The 23,208-nt window shown below is 41.4% G+C and overlaps 2 protein-coding genes across 3 annotated transcripts in view; one reads left to right on the forward strand and one right to left on the reverse strand.

The window, feature by feature from the left end:
- LOC117348588 (aromatase 3-like) overlaps positions 1 to 1,479 on the reverse strand; it is a 70,774-nt gene extending 69,295 nt beyond the window's left edge. The window contains exon 1 of the mRNA XM_033920888.1: positions 1,226 to 1,479. Within this exon, the coding sequence (XP_033776779.1) occupies positions 1,226 to 1,228 (3 nt within the window). The 5' untranslated portion in view covers positions 1,229 to 1,479. The remainder of the gene's footprint in view (positions 1 to 1,225) is intronic.
- On the forward strand, positions 1,157 to 23,054 carry TNFAIP8L3 (TNF alpha induced protein 8 like 3). Of its 2 annotated transcripts, XM_033920889.1 has the most exons (3): positions 1,157 to 1,662; positions 21,605 to 21,676; positions 22,041 to 23,053. In XM_033920889.1, exons 1-3 carry the CDS (start codon positions 1,617 to 1,619, stop codon positions 22,601 to 22,603), a joined length of 681 nt encoding a protein of 226 aa, XP_033776780.1. In that variant the 5' UTR covers positions 1,157 to 1,616; the 3' UTR covers positions 22,604 to 23,053. The 2 variants fall into 2 exon arrangements, with proteins under 2 accessions (XP_033776780.1, XP_033776782.1); XM_033920891.1 differs by lacking the exon at positions 21,605 to 21,676 and having other exon boundaries at positions 22,041 to 23,054.
- The last annotated feature ends 154 nt before the right edge of the window (positions 23,055 to 23,208 follow it).

Here is a 23,208-nt window from a genome sequence, read left to right on the forward strand (position 1 = left end):
GTTAAAAGGGGATAGATTACGTACAAATGTAAGGAAGTTCTTCTTCACCCAGAGAGTGGTAAAAAACTGGAACGCTCTTCCGGAGTCTGTTATAGGGTAAAACACCCTCCAGGGATTCAAGACAAAGTTGTACAAGATCCTGCTAAACTGGAACATTCCCAGATGAGGCTGGACTCATTTAGAGCACTGGTTTTTGACCAAAGGGCCGCCGCGGACTGCTAGGAACAATGGACCACTGGTCTGACCCAGCAGCGGCAATTCTTATGTTCTTATGACTCTGTCCCATTAAACCATGTTTGTCTACGTGTTCCGTAATTTTATTCTTTATAATAATTGGCCCTTTTTTTGCTGGCACTGAAGTTAGGCGTACTAGTCTGTAATTTTCTGGATTACCCCAAAGCTCTTTTAAAAAATCTGTGTTAGATTGTTCACCCTTCAGTCTTCAGGTACTATGGACACTACGCACATAAGAGTGAGCTCTGCCCATGTTCCACCTTGTTCTGCCCATGTATATGCCCCCCCCCCCACTACATTAGCATGCTATGCAGGTTACATGCACCATTGTAGAATAGTGCATAGGCATATAAATGCTAGCATGTTATACATGTAAGCAGTCAAGGAGCATGTAAATGCAGATGCCTAAATTAAGAATTGCCTTTCATATGATGTACATGACTCCACTCACACCAAGTATATGACTGAAACTCTACTCAAACATGTAAGTGTGTGACTGCAGCTGAAGAATAATTTCAAGTCTTATATTGTGTTCTGAATACCTCACGAGTCAAAAACACAATTTTCTTACAAAAAACCCCCTGGTTTAGTGAAAGTATAAGCAAAGCCAACCCAACCAGAGAAGCCTTTTCAAATGTTAGAAAGGAGCAAAAGACGTTTTCATTTTGAACCTGCAATCATTATTGCTGTTTCCATAATAAACAAATCCTTATTCTCTGAAGAGTCTATTTATTAAAGATTTTCTCCTATTCTCTTTTTATCTATAGAAAAAAAATTATCTATTCATATATTTAATCCAGCATTAATTACTCCTGTGGAATAACTAATATAGGAGTGAAAATTTCTCCCCGGAAGGGTTAGGATTAAAATGAACTTGTTCTTTGAGCTCCTCTTACAGGCAAAGACGTAACGTAAATGTGCCCAAAGCAAAGATACAGGGAAGCGACAAGTGTGTGTAGTGAGTGCTATTGAGAAAACTCCAGGGAGGTACCATTTGTGTTGAGTTGTTCCATTCTCGATCGTTTACGAAAAGTCGGGCTCCGATGGCCGAGCATTGATGGGAAGGACGACAACTGCTGGCTGTCGCGCGCTACCCCACGCGCCGTCGGAGCGCACTTCTCCGCGGATTCGGCACGGCGGGAGGAGAACGCGGCCAGTCTGGGAGGCGCCAGGCGGGCGCTGATTGGCCTGGTCGTGACTCACTCAAGCGCGGCTGGAGGCGGCGGCACCAAGAGCGGGCTGGAGCTTCTGCTGGACGTTCGGCTTTGAGCGGGCTGCGCGAGCTGAGTGGAACAGCTGCGCACCCATCTGTGTCTTAGCCTTGACCGGCGCGGCGCGCGCTCCGGCCGACCCCACCAGCCCCGCCAAGCTCACCCGCAGCCATGGACTCGGATTCCGGCGAGCAGAGCGAGGGAGAGTCCTTGCCAGGTAATAAAGAGAAGGGATGGAAACTAGAAAAGAAACTTTCCGTGGGACACAGCCAGTTTGCGCGGCATTCTGGACACGCATTCTTTTATTTTTAGCTCCTTCATGGGTGTGGAGGGAGGGAAACTATGTATCATGCTGGTAGGCTGAATAAGTTTCAGAAACAAGCGAGGAGGTTTGAAGTACTGTTTAAAAAAAAAAAAAAAAAATTGGAGCCAAGAAATGGTAATAATTGAGATAAAAATCGAGTACAGAGCATTTGATAGCGTCAGACCTATCATAATGCTTTCACCTGTGCTCAAGTTTTATTAGGGCGAGGACGTTTACTAATGAATATATTACACGGAAAATTTCAATGGTGGTGATGTGCATTATTGCCTGATTGATACAGCACAAGTAAGGTAGGAGGACGAATTCTGTCGCCGTGCCTTGCTTTGAAAGAAAATGAGAAACTCGTCGTGACCAGCTTGGTATTTGTAAAGGGATCTAATAAAACACGTGCTATGAAAACAGTTTCAAATGGAATGCTCAACCACGATTGTGCAGCTCTAGAGGCATGTCTTATGTTTAGACAGGATGCTTATAGCATGATGTTTTGACAAACCTAGCACTGAAGAGTTTGTATTTTTTTTTTTCAGGATTTGAAAATACTAAATAGGCTGGTAAACCTAATAGTTGTGAAGCAAGACTTAAATGTACTGTAAATTGTTCCTCCTCTTTTCTCTCCAAACTAGCTTCTGAATTAAAAATACACATTAAGGAGTTTCTAAAATCATGTTCTAGACATCCTAAACTAAACCAAATCTTAAAAGTTATATACCCAGCCATCCCTGAGAAACAAGGCTTGACTCTGTTAACAGTAGTTGTAGTAAAGTTAATAGAAAGAATTGACCTCATAGAAACTTATCTGCTAGGAAATGCGGAAATAGTAGTTTTCAGAATTTTTTTGGAAAACTTGAAAGGATAGACAGGTTCTTATTAGAGAAGATAGGTCATTCCAAATTGCTGATAATAAATAGGGAAAGGAATAGACAATTATACTGATAGATCTAGCACCCTTTACAGTTGGAAAAGAGTTTAAATACACGGGTAGTTCTGCAACTTGAAGATCTCAAAGAATTTAAAGCTAGAGGGACCAACAAATCAAAGATACCATGTAAGATTTTTAAAACTATGCAGGCACACTTAATCTTAACTCTCAATCGAAAAGTAAACCAATATAAACTCCTTAACAGAGGTCATACTTTGTTTTTACCAAAGATCAATCTTGTGGCAGTATTTTGAATTAACTGGAGTCTTTTTTCATTTCCTTTGCTCAAACCCACATAAATGGAGTTACAATAGTCCAGTTGTGCCAAAATGATGGATTGGACCAAAATTGAAACATGTTGATAAAAAAGGTGTCGGACACTTTTCAGTGTACACAAACTTAAGAAACATTTCTTAATCAGATGGTTTACCTGACAATGGAGAGAGAGGGAGGAGTCAAAAGATTCCCAGCACTCTAGAGCAGGGCTAGGCAATTCCAGTCCTCGAGAGCCACAGGCAGGTCAGGTTTTCAGGACATCCACAATAAATAAGCATTAGATAGTTTTACATCTCAAGGAGGCAGTGCATGCAAATCCATCTCATACATATTCATTGTGGATATCCTGAAAACCTGACCTGCCTGTGGCTCTTGAGGACCAGAATTGCCTACCCCTGCTCTAGAGCAGTGGTTCCCAACCCTGTCCTGGAGGAACATCAGGCCAATTGGGTTTTCAGGCTAGCCCTAATGAATATGCATGAAGCAAATTTGCATGCCTATCACTTCCATCATATGCAAATCTCTCTCATGCATATTCATTAGGGCTAGCCTGAAAACCCGATTGGCCTGGTGTTCCTCCAGGACAGGGTTGGGAATCACTGCTCTAGAGGGAAGACTCAATTGGTAGAATTAAGGGTAATTGAACTAGGAAGGTTTGCGATATCTGGACCAAACCAAAGTAATTTTGTTTTTATTGTTTAATTTCATTTGAATCAGAGTTGACAATGACTGTAATTTGGATAAGCAAGAATTTATGTTGACTGTAAAATTAATCAAATTAGGGTCGACTTCAAGTAAAATAAAAATATCATCCGTATATGTAAATAGTGATTCAAGAGGGTTTAATTTATAAAATTTTAACTTAGTCATGTACATAGATATTAAGGAAGATAAGAGATAACGGGGAACACCGCAATCCGGTGACCATGTGGAAGATGTTGTGCCCCCCAAAATTCACTACATAGGACCGCAATGAAAGAAATCCTTTGAATCAGGTCAGAACTTTATCCTCCATGCCCATATCTGAAAGCAGTTTAACTAGAACATGATGATTTACTACATCAAAGGCTGCTGAAAGATCAAATTGTAATAGTATGGCATAGCGATTTTGAATAGGCTTTGAATCTTAGAAATCAGTGATAATAATAAGGTTTCTGTGCTAAAATTAGAATGGAATCCACGTTGAAAGGGAAACAAAATGGAACATTTATCCAAATAACTTGAAAGTTGTTTGGAAATGATTGACTCAGTCAGCTTGGTTACTAAACGAATGCTGGCAATAGGACGATAATTCGTCGGAGCAGCAGGATTTAGATCAGTATCTTGCAGTAGTGGGATAAGAACAGTAGTCTCAAATAGAGAATGACACGGGGAAAAAATCTGTCCCCGTCACCGCCCCGGCCCCGGCCCACCATCCTCTGCACCGCCCCGTCACCGCCATTCCCTTCACCGCCCCGTCACCGCCATCCCTTTCACCGCCCCATCACCGCCACTGCCATCCCATTCACCGCCCCGTCACCGTCCCCGCTGCATCATATAAGCCTTAGTACTGTAATATTTAGCTTATTCCTTTCTTATAAATCAAAGTTCCTGCTGCTGAACTAGAGAAAGAGATGTTCAGCTGGCAGGGCTTTGTTTATAAATTTTTATCAACACAACTAATATACTACTTTATCCTAAAGCAAAAAATAAATAAATAAATATAAATTTTTTTTTTCTACCTTTGTTGTCTGGTTTCTGCTTTCCACATCTTCTCATTCAATTCCTTCCATCCACTGTGTGTCTTCTCTCTGCATCTTCCATTTGCTGTTACTGTGCCTCTCCCTTCACCCCCCCCCCAAATTGGTCTAGCACCCATCTTCTTCCCTCCGCTCCCCCATAGTCTGGCATCTGTCTTCTTCCCACTCTGTCTTCCACATTTCCCTTCGGGGTCTGTTCCTCTCCACCCTCCTTCAATGTCTGTCCTATTCCTTTCCACCACCACCCTTCCCTCCCTCCTTTACCATCTGTTCCTTTCTACTACCCTTCAGCTCCTCTCGCGTGGCCTATCTATCTACCTTTCTCCCTCTTATTTTCATGGCATGTTACAATGTAATTTGTGCAAGCCACTGGAGCCTGCGAGCTCGGTCCCTGTCCCATCCCCACAAACCATCTCGCTTCTGTGCTCCTATTTTCCCCATTTCTAATATTTCCCCTATGTATCTGCCATTGCCCCCCCCCCCTGTGTCTTTATACCATCCCCAAGGCATGTCCCCTTTATGTCTCTGTCCCTATGCCCCATGCACATAATTTCCCCTCTTTCTGTTACCTTCCTGTGTCCAGATTTCCCCTATCTTCCTCTTCCATACCAGTGTGTCTCTTCTTTTCAACCCCATCTAACTTTTTTCCCTCTTTCTTTCCCCCCCCCCCCCCCTGCTTCTAGCATCTGGCTCACCTGCCTGTCCTTCCCTTTCTTTCCTGCTGTGGGTTTTTTTTCCCATCTTTATCCCCTTGGCCCAGAATCCTTTTCCCTTTCACTCCCTCCTTCCAGTTTGAGCCGGGAACATGAGCGATCGCACGGTCCCCGCAGCCACCACCCGCCTGCCCAATCGATCCTAGTGTTTAGCCAGCTCTCTCCTCACCTTAGTTTGTAGGTTTTCTTTTTTGGCGACCTGCACGCTTTCCAAAGAGCCACGCATGCGCGGCTGCTCAGTGTTCAATCTTCTGCTCTGCTGCAACTTCCTGTTTCCGGTTGCGTCATAAATGGAGTTACAATAGTCCAGTTGTGCCAAAATGATGGATTGGACCAAAATTGAAACATGTTGATAAAAAAGGTGTCGGACACTTTTCAGTGTACACAAACTTAAGAAACATTTCTTAATCAGATGGTTTACCTGACAATGATTTTCCAATGCAAAAGGAACACAAGTTATTCACCTTTACCCACGAGTTTTGCAGAAGAAATCATTAGCCACAGCTTTTCAGCTCCGCCTCCTTGTGTCAATAGACAGTGCCCCATCTCAGTTTTTCCTTTTGCGAGTTGACATGTCTTTTATTTTGCTCTAAAATGGATTTATTATTTTCAGGCTTTAATCTGAATTTCAAGGCTTCAGGTGCTCCAGAGGTTCCCAGAATTTCTGGGACAGTTCTGCCTGGGAGAAGATACCATCTCTCTGGTTCAGAGCACTGTAGCTGGGGGTGGCAACCCTTTTGCAGGGCACCTACCTAGCCAGCCTGCACTAAGATTGAGGATAGCTCTGGGCACGTTCCCCCTGGAAGCTCAGCTCGCCCCTGATTTACTAGGCGCTTGAGTGTAGGCTGAGTGGCCCCACATTGGTCTAGAGGGCTGTAGCAGGTGTCGGCTGTGCTCTCTCCCTCCCCCCTCACCCCCGAAGGTGCATGAGAAGCTAGTGGGGTCAAAGGTTTCAGGTTCTCTGAGCCTGTCTAAAAGGCAGCCCAAAGAGACAAGCGGCTGAAGGATGTTATATGCTTGTCTGAGGCAGAAATCTCTGTTGTCCAGCTGCAGTGTGAGCTGATGCAGACAGTGATGTAGCGAGGGCTGGAGGCGCCCAGGGCTGTGGCACCCCATTGCTCTTTCCCTGCCCCCCAATCGCTTACCTTCTCTTTCTCCCGTACCTCTTTAACTTTTCTGCCAGCACAAGCAGCATTTCCAACTTGCTGCCATGCCAGCCTCCCTCTGATGTCACTTCCTAGTCCCATGACCAGGAAATGACTTCAGAGAGAGAGAGAAATGAGGCCAGCGCGAGCAGCAAGTTGGAGATGCTGCTTGCACCGGCAAAGAGGTAAGAAGGGTAGAGAGGAGGAGAGGTGCCAGTGCTCCCACCAAGACAGTGCTTGGGGCAGTCTGCCCTCCCACCACAACTCCCATCTCCTTACTACACCGTTGTATGCAGGTCTGTGCGTACAGTCTGTCACTGTCTATAGGAGACTTTGGAGTGATTCAAGAACTGAACGTTTGTGTCTTGGGGGCTTCCCATAGTATCCTCAAACAATATAGCAATTAACAAAAATGTAAGCTAGTCAGTCACAAAAGAGTTCCTACCAAACAAACCAGCTCAGTGAACAATGCATGCCCAACTAGTTTATTTTTGAAAGGGAAACATAGGATCTCAGATTTCCATACCAATGGCACATGAGTGTAAAATGGTAGTATTTGGATCATGGTATCTACCATCGATCCTAAAAAACCTTTATCTTTTTTCTTTCTTATGACTTGTGTGTAAAAATTGTATACAAAATATTTATCGTTAAACTTTCAAAAACTTAAAACTTCTCAAGTACAAATTAGTTTTAAAGGTAATATGAATGTCAAAAACAAAAGGCACACAGCTAGATACCAGATCAAAACTGTTGCAATTCGTTCTTACTTTGCAAGAATCTAACCAGATCAAATGCTGTCTAGCTGTGTGACTAGGTCCTTCCTCAGGTTATTCACATCACTGATCAATGCTATTTCACAAAAGGAACAAGACATGAATATAAACACCAAAGTGGTTTACATGTTTACAAACAGAAGACCAGAGAAGGAAATTCATTGATTAATGATAAGTCCAAATTCATTGATTAATGGTAAGTCCAGAAGACAAAATGTAGGATAAGATACTTCTCTTGCTGACAATGCATCGGAGATTAAGCCCTGTCATTCAGTTGAAAGCCAATTCAAAGAAACGGGTCTTATAATTTACGTTTCAACTTCCTGATAAGGAAAAGAGCACTACAACAGTATTAGTGAAAGATAGCTTTAATACCGATAGGTAACTGGGAAATAAGGAAATGTTGGCACATGGTTTGAAAACAAATGTGGAAACAAAAAAAAAACCCTCCTAACAAGGGAAATGGGCTTCCTGAAAGTGTGTATGTGAATAGACCTACACATAAAGCTGGCTACTGCTTGAACTTGGCAAGCTGACCAATGCTGTTCAGATGAGGTCTTACTTGCTTTCTAGTTCTTTCCATCTTTATGAGCAAGAGAAAATATAAATGAAATACACTATAAATGTCAGTCAGCGTGAAAGCAAACAAAATCTGTGACAGATACAGACAAACATGGAGGAAGGAAGACTCTCATCCAGATGGTCCATGAACCTTTTGTATAAAATATTTCAAGTTGCACCATATCACTTTAAACTAACTGCAGATCTGTGCTGCTAATCAAAGTGACGGGAAACTTGGTTTCCTGAATAAAGTTGGACAATAATTGAGTGATGTTAAAGCAGTCATTCAGCTTGATTATAATTCTGAAAGGAACTTCAATCAGTGTCTCTCTGTAGTCTGGCACTGTAGACTGTGATGATCAACACAAGCAGTGATTCATGATAGGAAAACAAAATTCAGTTGTGCTGAAATGCCTTGTAATGGAATATGTATATACCATTAAGTAGGACTGCCAAAAGCATAAAATCACTCACATATGACCAGCAAATATAAAACACTACATTTCAAAAATTAGACTTGTGGAGAGGGGTCTTACATCTTTTTCATTTCTTCATCTCCCTATCCATTCTTGGTTTATCATCCTACCCTTCTGCATCAGCAAGAGACATTTACATTTTGAAGCAGAGCCTAATTTGAGCCCAAATACTCAATGTATGAAAATGCTGCTTGAATAGTAATCCTGGGGTTGCAAAATTATTTTAGAATTAACTGATAAGTATCTTTTTATTCTACTCCTACACTTTCTAGTAATATGCAGTATTGGAGGAGTAGTCTAATGCAGTGGTTCTCAACCCTATCCTGAAGGACCCCCAGGCCAATTGGGTTTTCAGGCTAGCCCTAATGAATATGCATGAGAGAGATTTGCATATAATGGAAGTGACAGGCATGCAAATCAGCTCCCTGCTATTCTGAAAACCCAATTGGCCTGGGGGTCCTCTAGGACAGGGTTGGGATCTACTGGTCCAATGGACTAAATTCCTGAGGAACTGGGTTCAATTCCTACTGCAGCTCTTTGTGACTATGGGCAAGTCAACTCAACCCCTTGCCCCAGGTACAGAAACCTAGATTGTAAGCCTACTAGGGACAGAGAAAGTACCTGCGTATAATGTACTGTACACCTCTAGTATTGCTATAGAAATGATTATTAGTAGTAGGTAAAACAGTGCTGTGGGAGACGGGAATACTTATTTGGTGATTTATCATGTACTTCTTTGGAGTGGAGGAGTAGCCTAATGGTTAGTGCAGTAGAGTGTAATCCTGGGGAACTGGGTTCAATTCCCAATACAGCCTCTTGTGATCCTTGGCAAGTCACCTAAGCCCACCAGGCATAAAAACTTAGATTGTGAGCCCACTAGGGATAAAGAAAGGATATGTATATAGGGCCTGATTCTATATAGAATGCCGATATTGGCGGCTGCCTAAGAAGTGGCCGTCGATCACATGTCAATCACACATCGGCATCATATATCAGAATCGTGTCTACACACTTGGGCAGACGCCTTAAATATAGGCCTGCATTTTGTGGGCCTATATTTAAGGCGTCTGTCTCACATCTCCGGAGATACATACCGATGCTTAAGCCTGCCCAAGGCCACTTCCAGGTGAAGCCATGCCTCACCTTGGTCATGCTTAAGCGTGGGTACACATCTCTGTAGACATGCTACAGAGGCCTACAAAGTAGGTGTTCTGCCTCGGACATTTTTTTTTTTTTAACGTGCGTCCCAATTAGCTGCTAGATGGCGGTAGGAAGCCTACCGCTGCCTACAATCGGGACACACATTTCAAGAATCAGGACCATAATTTGTACATCTAGTAACAATATAGAACTGATTAATAGTAGTAGTAATAATTTGAAACCATAGGAAATATCAATTTTCTGGACTTGTCATTTTTTAATACAAAAATATGCTTTTTTTTTAATCAAGTGAAAGGCAATTTTATAAAAGGGGTGCCTAACTGGAACCTATTCTATACAGGACAGCAGGTACCTCCTTTCCTTTAAAGAATACTGGCATAATTGGGTATATAGTGGAGAATGACAACAGGGACAATTTTTCTCCGTCCCCGTGGGAACTCATTTTCCCGTCCTATCCACACGGTTCTTTTTCTGTCCCTGCCAGCTCTGTCTTCATCTGCACAAGCCTCAAACACTTTAAAATCATAAGTGTTTGAAGCTTGTGCGGTTAAGGCAGAGCTTACAGGAATGCGACAAAACTCGCAGGGATGGGACAAGGAAATTGAATAAATTTAAATTAATTAAAAAGTTTAAAAAAATAAAATTTTAAAAAATATAGTGGAGAATGAAACGGGGACAAATTTTTCCCGTCCCCGCGGAAACTCATTTTCCTGCCCTGTCCCGTTCTTTTCCTGTCCCCTGCCAGCTCTGTCCTCATCTGCACGAGCCTCAAACACTTTAAAATCATAAGTGTTCGAGGCTTGTGCGATTAAGGCAGAGCCTACAGGAATGGGACAGAACACATGGGGATATTGAGATCCCATGGGGATGGGGACAACATTCTCTAGTACAGTTAGCAGTCCAGCAGGTGTATGAGTATTACATACTATACCCAACTTGCACATGTTTTGCCTTAAAATGCAGTGCCAGGGGATTTTAAATGTACCTTCCCCTAGTAGAATTAATTTATCCACAAAGAGTTACCACACTCATTTCTTAGAGCAGCACTTCGCCACAAGCCAGTTAAAATACAGTTAGTGTGCATTCTCATAAATGCAGAATGGAAAAAAAGCCTTTTCAGAATAAGTCGGGTCTATTTCATTAATATAGCACATATCTAGAGAGAACAAGGTAGACTCTGCCTTTCCAAATGTCTTAGACCAGGGAGTCTCTGAGACTGGCAAAAAGATTTTGTCTATAATAAATATTAATAAAACACCAGATGAAAAAAATACATACTACCTAATATACTCAAAAATAATCTATAACGCTAGTAATGTGAAGCTGCCCACATTTATAGCCAAAACTATGCAGATGATATAGTTGATTTTTTGATTTTCCAAAATAGGAGAAAAAAATACCTCAGTAAAATCAATGATACTGTTTCACATTACTAGCATCATAGTTTAAAATAAATATTAATCAGATACATTTGCATACATGCAGTCTACTACTAAGGCTAATTTGCACAGCTCAGCTACTCTAAACCCAGCAATATGTTGTCTCGTTTTAGCTTCATAACCGCATTAATAACCGCCATAATGTCAACTTTTACTGTTTCAAATGGTAGTGTATCTAGAGCCTTGATAAATAAACAAAATCCAGGCATGTTTATAGCTTTCCATGATCAGAGTTGAAAACCTGTGATCTGGATGCTGTATAGCATTTCCAGGTCTCTCTGTACATTAAAGTACTGTACAGTATTTGACTTTGCAAAAATTGAAGATGAATCCTAAAACTACACTTAATTTGAATATTTTAGTGCAGACCCTAAAAAGATCTCAGGGCTCGGTGCTCGGGCCGCTGCTATTTAATATATTCATAAATGATCTAGGAACAGGGACGAAGTGCGAAATAATAAAATTTGCAGACGACACCAAACTATTTAGTGGAGCTCGGACTAAAGAGGACTGCGAAGAATTGCAAAGGGACTTGAACAAACTAGGGGAATGGGCAACGAGATGGCAGATGAAGTTCAACGTTGAGAAATGTAAAGTATTACATGTGGGAAACAGAAACCCGAGGTACAACTATACGATGGGAGGGATGTTATTAAATGAGAGTACCCAAGAAAGGGACTTGGGGGTAATGGTGGACATGACAATGAAGCCGACGGCACAGTGCGCAGCGGTCGCTAAGAAGGCAAACAAAATGCTAGGCATAATCAAGAAGGGTATTACACCCAGAATGAAAGAAGTTATCCTGCCATTGTATCGGGCGATGGTGCGTCCGCATCTGGAGTACTGCGGCCAATATTGGTTGCCGTACCTTAAGAAGGACATGGCGTTACTCGAGAGGGTTCAGAGGAGAGCAACGCGTCTGATAAAGGGGATGAAAAACCTTTCATACGCTGAGAGATTGGATAAACTGGGTCTCTTTTCCCTGGAGAAGAGGAGACTTAGAGGGAATATGATAGAGACTTATAAGATCATGAAGGGCATAGAGAGAGAGTAGACAGGGACAGATTCTTCAAACTTTCAAATAATAAAAGAACAAGAGGGCATTCAGAAAAGTTGAAAGGGGACAGATTCAAAGCGAATGCTAGGAAATTCTTCTTTACCCAACGTGTGGTGGACACCTGGAATGCGCTTCCAGAGAGTGTAATAGGGCAGAGTACAGTACTGGGGTTCAAGAAAAGATTGGACAATTTCCTGCTGGAAAAGGGGATAGAGGGGTATAGATAGAGAATTACTGCACAGGTCCTGGACCTGTTGGGCCGCCGCATGAGCGGACTGCTGGGCAAGATGGACCTCAGGTCTGACCCAGCAAAGGCATTGCTTATGTTCTTATGTGTAAAAATATGCATGCCAGGGGCATAGCCAGACCGCTGATTTTGGGTGGGCCTGAGCATGAAATTGCCACCCCACACCTCCCCACCCTGTTCTCTGCCTCTTTCCCATCTCCCGCCTATACCCACAAACTCAAAACATTAACTATCTGAGCTGGTGCCAACAGAAGACTACCTCCTCAAGCAGTCTCAGGCACTGTCTGCTGCTTTTGCTGGTGTAGGCAGCCTTTCCCCGACACACACATGCATATGCTTGGGTTTTGTGAAACTTAACATGCTTAAGGGAGACTCGCCCCCTTGCATGTGCAAAAACAGAGCATGTGGTCCTCTCCATTGTATACTCAGTTTTGTGAAAACCGAGGATGCATGGCGGGGAGGGGGGGGGGCTTTGCATGGCAGCAGCTCAGGAAAAGCACTGTCAACTGCCAGGATTTGGGTTGTAGAGGACTTACTGGTGGGGTTAGAGGACCTCTCTCAGCTCAGGTATGTAAGGTCACAGAGTGAAGAACATGGGGGCAAAGCAAAGTTTTGTGCCCCTAACTTTGGACTCAGCCCCCCCCCCCCCCCTAAAACCCGAATTCTGGCTACTTGCCTGGTGCACACTAAGATACAAATCCTGAACTGGGCAACTTAGTATTCCATTAGCATGTACTACATTTTAGTAAAAGGGCTCTGTATCTCTCACATGCTCCACCTTCAACAAATGAACTCAGGTGCTGAATGTACTGTAGATGCTCAACAAAATAAGTTGTGGATATTTATTCTAGCAAGAAATTTTAAACTGGGTACATTCTTTTTCCGGTACCTGGTTTTCAATGATTTTCTTTACCCAGTTAAATTTCTCTTGTTGCTATAGATAATAAAAAAAATTATTGCAGAAACTAGAAATAAAAGCTCAGGTTTTGTGTGAATGTCCAAAGCCCTTTATAGCTGTAATTGGCAACTCTTTTTATATTGTTCTGCATTGCATAATGCAGTAAGAGCCCAATTGCTATAATGTATGCATTTAATAACAGGCTTGCTTAATTTACTCTTCAGTCATCATTCCAAGACTGTAATTTTCTTCCTAAATGATGGGTGATTTGTTTTTTCAGGTGCTTCACAAGAATTTAATGCACTCTAATGCTCCACAAAGCAGCTGCACTTGTTAACACACCAATAAAATTTCAGCAGTGTTATTAAAACTTGATAGGAATAAGTTATAAAAGTACATTCATCTAAATGAAAATACATTTGCTCAGTTTGATGTAGTTAAACAGCTTATTGACATGTGTCATAATAATGGAAATTTAATGAAGGAATAGCAGCCAAAGGACACACACACACACACACACTGGAAAACAGCCATAGTGCTTGTTTTCCTTTTATGGGTATATATCAGAAGCTTGAACAAATAATTACTTACCCCCCGTTTACTAAGCCGAGGTAGAGGTTTCTACCATGACCTGGAGTGCTAAATGGTCTGATGCTTATTGAATTCCTATGAGCGTCGGCACATTTAGCACTCTGTGCCACAGTAGAAACTTCTATTGCAGTTTATTAAAAGAGGGCCTTAATTTGTCTGCAGTTTTTTTTTCCTGAAAATACTGTGTACAGGCAATCTCCAGTTTAAGAATGTCTGACTTACGTTGGACTCATACTTATGAACCTGGGTCCCGCTTCTCCCTTCCTGTGCCAAAGCACCCCCGCTTCCTCCCTTCCAGTCCAAACATGACCCTTCTCTCCCTTCCATGTCCAAATGCACCCCTCGTCATCCTTCCCTCCATTTTGCGTCCCAAATTTGTGCCTCCCTCCCGCGGGTGTTTATCTCCGCTGGATGACTGCTGTCAGCCTAGCATTGCTAGCAATCAGCATTTTCGGTTGCCCTAACCAATGTCAGCAAAGGCCTATGGGACATTATATCAATCTGACTCTGGAATGTTAATGCAGACCTACCCTAAGTGCTCCTGCACAGAATTCACATACATTAAGCATCCAGCCAGACTGGATTGTTTATCAAGAAGATAGGCTACTTGAATGAGACAAAGAAGCCAGAGACTAATCCCATCTCCCTACCTTGGAGAGTGTGAACAGTCTGTCTTCAGTATTTTGAATATTTCGATTATGTCCCCTCTCTGTGTCCTCTTTTCAAGGGAGAAGAGGCTCAGTTTCTCTAATCTCTCACTGTATGGCAACTCCTCAAGCCCCTTAACCATTTTAGTCACTCTTCTCTGTCCAAAGAAAGGAGTCTGAGCATTTCAAAAGTAAAATTTCATCACCGCATTAAGATTTTGTTGAAATAAGTAAAGTGGCTCTCTCCTCAACTATTAATACTGATTCTTCCAAGATTGCTGATAAATTCTCCAAGTCCATACCAATGTTCTGTTTTTGGGATTCTTGAATAACGACTCCTGTTTCACCCCCTGGTTTTGTTGAGGCAACCATTGGTATATAGTAGATTTTATTAATTAGGGGAATAACTTCAGGGGTGAACTTCAAAATTTGAATCAGATATTTACGGAACATGACCATAGGAGTAGTGTCAGACGATTTAGGAAAATTCAAAATGCATAAATTCTATTGAAGTTTTCCAATTGCTCTATTCTTCTATGTATGAATGATTTATCGTTAACTAACATTGCTGTTACTGATTTTATAGCTGAAATCGCTTCATTAACACTTGCAAATTTTGCATTAAGAACATAAGAATTGCCGCTGCTGGGTCAGACCAATGGTCCATTATGCCCAGCAGTTCGCTCACGCGGCGGCCCTCAGGTCAAAGACCAGCACCCTAACCGAGACTAGCCCTAACAGCATACGTTCTTCTTCAGCAGGAACTTGTCTCACTTTGTCTTGAATCCCTGGAGGGTGGTTTCCCCTATAACAGCCTCCGGAAGAGCGTTCCAGTTTTCTACCACTCTCTTGGTGAAGAAGAACTTCCTTACGTTTGTACGGAATCTATCCCCTTTCAAATTTAGAGAGTGCCCTCTCGTTCTCCCTACCTTGGAGAGGGTGAACAACCTGTTCTTATCTACAAAGTCTATCCCCTTCAGTACCTTGAATGTTTTGATCATGTCCCCTCTCAATCTCTTCTGTTCGAAGGAGAAGAGGCCCAGTTTCTCTAATCTTTCACTGTACAGCAGCTCCTCCAACCCCTTAACCATCTTAGTCACTCTTCTTTGGACCCTTTCAGGTAGTACCGTGTCCTTCTTCATGTATGGCGACCAGTGCTGGACGCAGTACTCCAGGTGAGGGTGCACCAAGGCCTGATACAGCGGCATGATAACCTTCTCTGATCTATTCGTGATCCCCTTCTTTATCATTCCTAGCATTCTGTTTGCCCTTTTTGCTGCCGCCGCACATTGCATGGATGGCTTCATCGACTTTCCTGGGAGGTCTCTCCAAGTACCGCCCCGGACATCTTATGTTCGTGCATGAGATTTTTGTTACCGACATGCATCACTTTACACTTATCCACATTGAATCTAATCTGCCATGTCGATGCCAATTCCTCGAGCCTGATTATCTCACGTTGCAGATCTTCGCAATCCCCCTGCGTCTTCACTACTCTGAATAACTTCGTATCGTCCACAAGTCTGCTTGCAAAGCTGTCCGCATCCGGGCTCCATGGATGATGTCACCCACATGTTGAGAATAGCTGCCTGCTGTCCCTGGATAACACCTGTGCTTTATAGTTTTTAAATCTTTCCTTTTGGCTAAGTCTTAATAATAATATTGTCATTTATAGCTAAAGAGACATATGATCAAGAAACTTTTATTTTACTTTTGTGATTATGATAAACATACCGAGGGCCTCAAAATAGTACCTGGCGGGCCACTAGTTTGTGACCACTGGTGTAGATGGACTGGAGTGAGCTTTGATGGAGAGTTTAGTAGTTGGCTCAAGGAACATTATTCCTCAATTTTCTATTTTTTCCTGTGTTTCATTTAGTAAGTTCTTTGAAACTTTTTTTTTTTCAGAAGACCTTTGGTAATATTTTATAGGAACAACTAGATAAATATTTTAATCCCATTATGACATTTTTATAAGTGTCTTTTGTTAAACAGTAGACTCTCAGTTAACCAGCACCTATGGGGATTGATAGATGCCAGATAAATGTAGTTTCTGGTTGCTTGAGAGTTACTATTAAAAATGGGCCTAACTTATATTATACCCCATACTATGCCTTATTATAAACTATTCCAGAAAACTACCGGACATGTGGTAGGCAAAGCGTGGGCGTACTCAGGCATGCCAAGTTTACACTTAAATTTCTGCCAGAAAATAGTAACATAGTAAATGACAGTAGATAAAGACCCAAATTGCCCATCCAGTCAGCCCAACCATACATGCTCCATTAATTATTTAGTTTAAATGGGCCTTTTGGGCCAGAAACCCAGAGCCCTGCCCAGTACTGTGCTTAGAGTCTATCTAGTGGAAAGTTCTTATTTTTTATTATATAGACTTACACCAAAAAGCATTACAATTCAACACATTACAAAGTCACAGCAGCAATTATCAAATAATACAAACCAGTCAATATCATACAAATTATACAAACACAAACTGACACTTCACTATCCCCACACCAAACCTGTACATATGAAAACGAAACAGCCCCAAACCCTGTACTTAGTTAAAACAAAAACTCAAACACTCATCCACAGGTGTCAGTGAGGCCGAAGCCGCACTTCCTTCCACAGTAGACGCCACTGCTGTTCACTCCTCCTTTTTCTCTCTGCTTCTGCAATTTGGCACACTGCCCGCACCACATCCATCACCACAGTCTCCGTCAAAGCTCACTCCAGCCATCTTAACCAACCCAGCCATCGAAGCCCTACCCAGCCCGTCCTTAACTGAATGTGCGACAAAAGACCATGCAAGCCTTCCCAGTACTGGCCTTAGTTCCTTCAATGTATATCCATTATTTTCTGATTAGAGATCCTCAGTGTTCATCTGCTTGTTTTGTCACTGTTTTCTTCTTCACCACCTCCTTTGGGAGCGCATTCCACGCATCCACCACCCTCTCCATAAAGAAGAATTTCCTAACATTACTCTTGAATCTACCACCCCTCAACCTCAAATTATGCCCTCTGGTTTTACCATTTTCCTTTTTCTGGAATAGATTTATTTTCATTTTTATTACAGTATTTCTTTGATTTTTTTTTTTTTTTTTTTTTGCTGCTTACTTGAGAGTTCTGGTTGCTTGAGTTTCGATTAACAGCGAGTTTACTGTATTGGTTTTTTTTTATATTATTTATATTTTCTTTGGAACCCACGAAGAATGTCTAGAGTGGGTTAGAAATTTTTTCCGAAACAAAAAAAAAAAAGGAGTGGGGAAGGGACACGGTCTACCAACTTCAGGGACAATCAATTTATTGAAAATATATAAATAGCTAAACATACAAGAAATGCTGCAAGCCTAACAGTGTTTCTTTCAATCCTTTTTCTACTGGACTCAACACGGTCTGTGTTTCAGCTTGAAAAGGGGTGTATAAATGAATATGTTATCAAAAACCTACAAATCGACGTGTTGGGGTCCAGTACAAAAAGGATTGAAAGACTCTCTGTTAGGCTTGCATCATTTCTTGTACAGTATGAGGGGCACAATCGAAAGGGATGTCTAAGTCCGTTTACGTCCATCTCGCAAGTCGTCCAAAGTTAAAAAGAGCCTAAGACACATTTTCGAAAGACATCCAACTTTTTTTACTTTTTAAAATCGTCTAATTATATGTCCTGCTGATCTGATCGTCCAAGCCACTAAATCGTCCATCTTTATACCACATTTCTGTCCAACTTTCCGTCCAAGTCCAAAACGCCTAGAACAAGCCCTGTTGGACGTGGGAGGGGTCTGCAAAGTGATGGATTGAACACCCAGACATGCCACCTAAATAGTGGGGTACCTTACAGGGCATTGCTGTGAATGTCACAAAAAGGGTGCCATGGCTTCTCCTCCCTACAGCTCCCTTATAGATCACGGTGAGCTCCCCAAACCACCTCCAGAATCCCCTAGACCCACTTATCTACCACCCCAATAGCCTTATGGCTTCAGAGCCACTTATATGCCAGTAAAAAAGGGTTTTGGGGTGTATAGGGCAGTGCACATGTTTAAGTATCAATGCAGTGATTACAGGGGCTTATGGGCATGGGTCCTCTTCTCTATGGGTCCCTAACCCACCGCCAAGACGACTTAAGCTGCCTTTGGGCTGGACGACTAGGCTTTCCTGTGCCAGGCGGCCAGGTGATGATGGTCTGGAGGCTGAAATATAAAGTTGTGAATAAAATTTTTATGGGGGGGGGTTGGTGATCACTGGGGTAGTGTGTGGGGGTCTGTTTTATGTGTTTGAAATGCTTATCTGGTGAGTTTAGTTGGGTTTTTGTGACTTAGACCAATTTCCGTCGATCCTGGGCTGTATAACTTTTGGTTCTACATGCTGTATGACTAAGTCTAAGCCAGCCCACGTCCTGGCCAACTCCCGCTCTCGACACACCTCCCGAAATGCCCCATTTAGCTTTGGACGTTGAGCGGCACTATGAAGGCCTAGGTCGTTTAGAAATACGTCTAAAACCTAGTTTTATTTTCGGCACTTGGATGTTTTTGAGAAATGTTCGTCCAAGTGCCGACTTAGGCCGGTGTTTAGACGTTTTTCTCTTTCGATTATGAGCCCCTATATGTTTTGCCTATTTACATGTTCTTAATTGATTGTCCTTTAAATTGGGTGACTGTGTCCCTTCTCTTTTTTTGTTTTGTATTATTATTATTATATGTGGGGTTGTTTTTCCTTTTTTTGTGGAGTACAAATTTTTTAAACAAATTTTTACCTGCTGTAATGCATTGGGAACACCTTTACATGGTATACACATCTTTATATGGCCATTCAGTTTTATAAAAGCCCTTTTCTATGTGTAAAATAGGTTTTACACATGAAAACCTTTAATATTACACCATTTTTTTTCTTAAGATGTGGATACACCTTAGATTTCTACAGAAGCATAACAGAACTGGTGCATTTATTTCAGCATAAAAATTAATCTGCCATGTATGTGTCCAATTTTCTAGTTTCAAGAGGTCCTACAACTTATGACAGCCTGCCCATATTTTAAGTACTGTATGTTGAATAATTTTGTGCTTTCTGCAGATTTGATTAACTCAATTGTTACTTCCTTTCCCAGATCATTAATGAATATGTTTATATTGAGCCAGTACTAATCTCTGTGGCATACAACTACAGTATTCAGTTCTTTCCATTGCAAGACTGATCATTCAATCCTACTGTTTACTGTCCTTTATGGAATTACCTTTCCACATGAGGAATTACATTGTAACAGAATAAGAGATAAGTGACTTATTAGAGATGAAAATCTAGCAATTATAGTATAACATGATTATTTTTAAGACACTAACTACCATCCCCCAAAGAAAGATAGTAACAGTCCTTTGAAATAAAGGTTTGCATTTGAAATTTAGCTTAGATGTAAATGATTTTAAGGATGGAAAGAGGATTTTTTTTTTTTTTCAAACTATTTTTTCTTACACAGGAGTAAATGTAACAGAGTCTTATTTGGGTGAAAGTGTGTTTGTGGACATCTTGAAAGGCGTAAATGGAATTTCTTTTGTGGCTCCTCCCAAATGCTTTGAAAGCCTATTTTTCATACTTTGATAATTGTCTTCCCTTTTTTGCCATTAGCATGTGAACCCTAAATGCTACTTATTTTGAAGGTGGTAAGGGCTCTGTGCTAATCATATGCTAATCACATGCTAATCAGTTAGCAGTTACTACTAAAGGATTAGCACTGAAATGCCCCCTCTCCACTCTCAGACATGCCTCCTCCTTAATAAAATAAAATTGTTAGCACATTGTGTGGGCATGCAGATTGCACAAATACTGATGAAAACATCGGGTTCCATGGTAAGACCTTTTAAGATGCAATTAGCACACTAGTACTTACCACAGCTTGGTAAAAGGAACCTTATCAAGAAGGGTATTGCAATAAGAACGAAGGAAGTCATCCTGCCGCTGTATCGGGCGATGGTGCGCCCATACCTGGAGTACTGTGTCCAATATTGGTCGCTGTACCTTAAGAAGGATATGGTGATACTTGAGAGGGTCCAGAGGAGAGTGACACGAATGATTAAGGGTATGGAGAACTTTTCATACGCTGAAAGATTAGAGAAGCTGGGCCTCTTCACCCTGGAAAAGCGGAGACTCAGAGGTGACATGATAGCGACTTACAAGATTATGAAAGGTGTAGAGAGGGACATGTTCTTCAGCGTACTAGGAACAACAAAAACAAGAGAGCACTCGGAGAAATTGAAAGGGGACAGATTTAGAACCAATGCTAGAAAGTTCTTCTTCACTCAGAGGGTGGTGGATACCTGGAATGCGCTTCCGGAAGATGTAATAGGACAGACTACATTAAAGGGTTTTAAAGAGGGACTAGATAAATTCCTTAAAGATAAGGGGATTGAAGGCTACAGATAAAGGAGGACACAGGAGCAAAAAGGGCATATATAAAAGGGAAAAAGGCGGTTTTCAGGATATAAGGGAGTAAGAATCAAAGGGTTAGACAAAAGATCACTTACAGGTCATGGACCTGATGGGCCACCGCAGGAGCAGACCACTGGGCTCGATGGACCCTTGGTCTGACCCAGCGGAGGCAAATTCTTATGTAGTGTGCATTAATGATACAAAAGAATAGTATGTGGTATGAAGTCCAATAAAAGTTTTATAAGTTGGTTATGGCATGGAGTAATTATGACTCCTAGTGACCAAAATTGTAATGCAGCTGAGAAATTCCTTAACTAGAAATTGCCTCTTCTCTATTTCCCTAATCCTGACGCACATCTTACCTCTCTTTTATTTCAGTTTTAAAATATCAAAGCAAACACTCTATTTTTATATCTCTGTCAATAATGTTGAGTTTCCAAATGCATCATACATTTGGCATCTCCCACTACAACTAAAAAACATACAATCAAGTAATGAGTAATAATTTTCCTTTCAATCAGGTGGTGAGCAGATATAGGTTGTAAAGGGGGTAAGCCTCTTCTAAACAAAACCTGTTTTTAAGACACTGTCATCTGTCCATAGACCTTTCACACTTTTTATGATACCTACCATCTCTTATTACAATTTTAAAAAATGTTGTTTGATTAGTGCTGTTTTGCTGTGATGGAATAATCAAGCCCCTAGTTACTTAGGAGAAGGAGTATGTGTTTTTTCCCCAAACCTAACACCCCACCACTGTGTGTACCTGTAGGTATGTCAGCTCGGCATCCTCATGAGGAACAGCAGCTGCCAAGAAACTCCTTGACTAACTATCACTCTGGTGGTAAGTGGGTGCTAAGGTCAATTTCCAACCTGGTGCCGGATAACACTTTGACCAAAGAATTATTACAAATCATGGTTCTGTGAAAAAAAACCCATTTCATTCATTTCAAAGATGCTTAGTTCCTGAGGATGCAAATTGAAACATCTGTTCACAAAATCATGTTTGTTGCATGGGTTTGCACAGGGTTCCAGAAATAATTAAAGCAAAAATGAAATAGTTACCTGAACCATTGCCAACCACACACTACCATCTTCAACATGTGTTAATTGCTCCTTCATCAAAGATTTCATCAATATATATTAATTGCCCTTTCATACAGAGCTTTCCTAAATTAAAACTGTATATGTTCTCTTTCTTCTTGTAGGACCTGAAATGTTTAGTTCTAAGAGCCTTGCTTTACAAGCACAGAAAAAGATCCTAAGCAGGATGGCTACCAAAGCCATGGCAAGTATGCTCATTGATGATGCTAGCAGTGAAATCCTAGATGAACTATATAAAGCAACAAAAGAATATACCAAAAACAAGAAAGAAGCTCACAGAATAATGAAGGACTTGATCAAAATTGCAATCAAAATCGGGATTCTTTACAGGAATAATCAGTTCAGTAAAGAAGAGTTGGAAATTGTTGACAAGTTTAGAAAGAAGCTGAGTCAAACATCCATGACTGCGGTGAGCTTTTATGAGGTTGAATATACCTTTGATAAAAATGTTCTTGCTGAACTTTTGAATGGGTGTAAGAAACTGCTGCATGAGCTGGTGGAGCGACACCTGACTGCTCGGTCGCATGGGCGCATCGAGCATGTCTTCAGTCACTTTGCAAATGTGGAATTCCTCACTGCCCTTTATAGCCCTGATGGTGACTGCAGACCACACCTCAAAAGGATCTGTGAAGGACTTAACAAACTACTTGATGAGAGAGTCCTTTAGAAGTATAACTTGAAAGACTTGTTGAAATACTCTTTCATATCACAGGTTTTTTTATGTACTGGCCTTTACTGATGTGCAAGTTGATCATTTCTTCAGATGTAAAGTAGCTAAATGGTCTTAAATATTTTGACATTAGTGGAAAAACTGTATATATTACATGAGGCTTTTGAATGTGTGCTATGACTAAACTAGTCCTGGGGAGATGTAGAATTTGCATTTTCTGCAGAAATATAATATTTCATTCAAATTTGAGACTGCTATTTGGACCAATTAAAGTATAGCACCGGACATCCTGTATTCGTGCATATGATTTTTGTTACCGACATGCATCACCTTGCACTTATCCATGTTGAACCTCATTTGCCATTTTGCGACCCATTCATCGAGCGTATTTATGTTTCTTTGTAGGTCTTCGCAATCCTTCTGTGTCCGCACTACTCTGAATAACTTTGTATCATCCACAAATTTAATCAACTCACTTGCCATGCCAATTTCTAGGTCATTTATAAATATGTTGAAGACACAGGCCCAAGCACCGAACCCTGCGGCACTCCACTCGTGACGCTTTTCCAGTCCGAGTATTGTCCATTGACTCCCACTCTCCG

Source organism: Geotrypetes seraphini, chromosome 14, assembly GCF_902459505.1.
Source record: "Geotrypetes seraphini chromosome 14, aGeoSer1.1, whole genome shotgun sequence".
NCBI classification, from domain to species: domain Eukaryota; kingdom Metazoa; phylum Chordata; class Amphibia; order Gymnophiona; family Dermophiidae; genus Geotrypetes; species Geotrypetes seraphini.

Excerpts from the sequence above, each read along its gene's own strand:
- TNFAIP8L3 (XM_033920889.1), top strand. The coding sequence starts at position 1,617 with ATGGACTCGGATTCCGGCGAGCAGAGCGAGGGAGAGTCCTTGCCAG. Across the intron at positions 1,663-21,604 it reads CGAGGGAGAGTCCTTGCCAG|GTATGTCAGCTCGGCATCCT; the intron begins GTAATAAAGAGA and ends GTGTACCTGTAG. Across the intron at positions 21,677-22,040 it reads GACTAACTATCACTCTGGTG|GACCTGAAATGTTTAGTTCT; the intron begins GTAAGTGGGTGC and ends TTCTTCTTGTAG.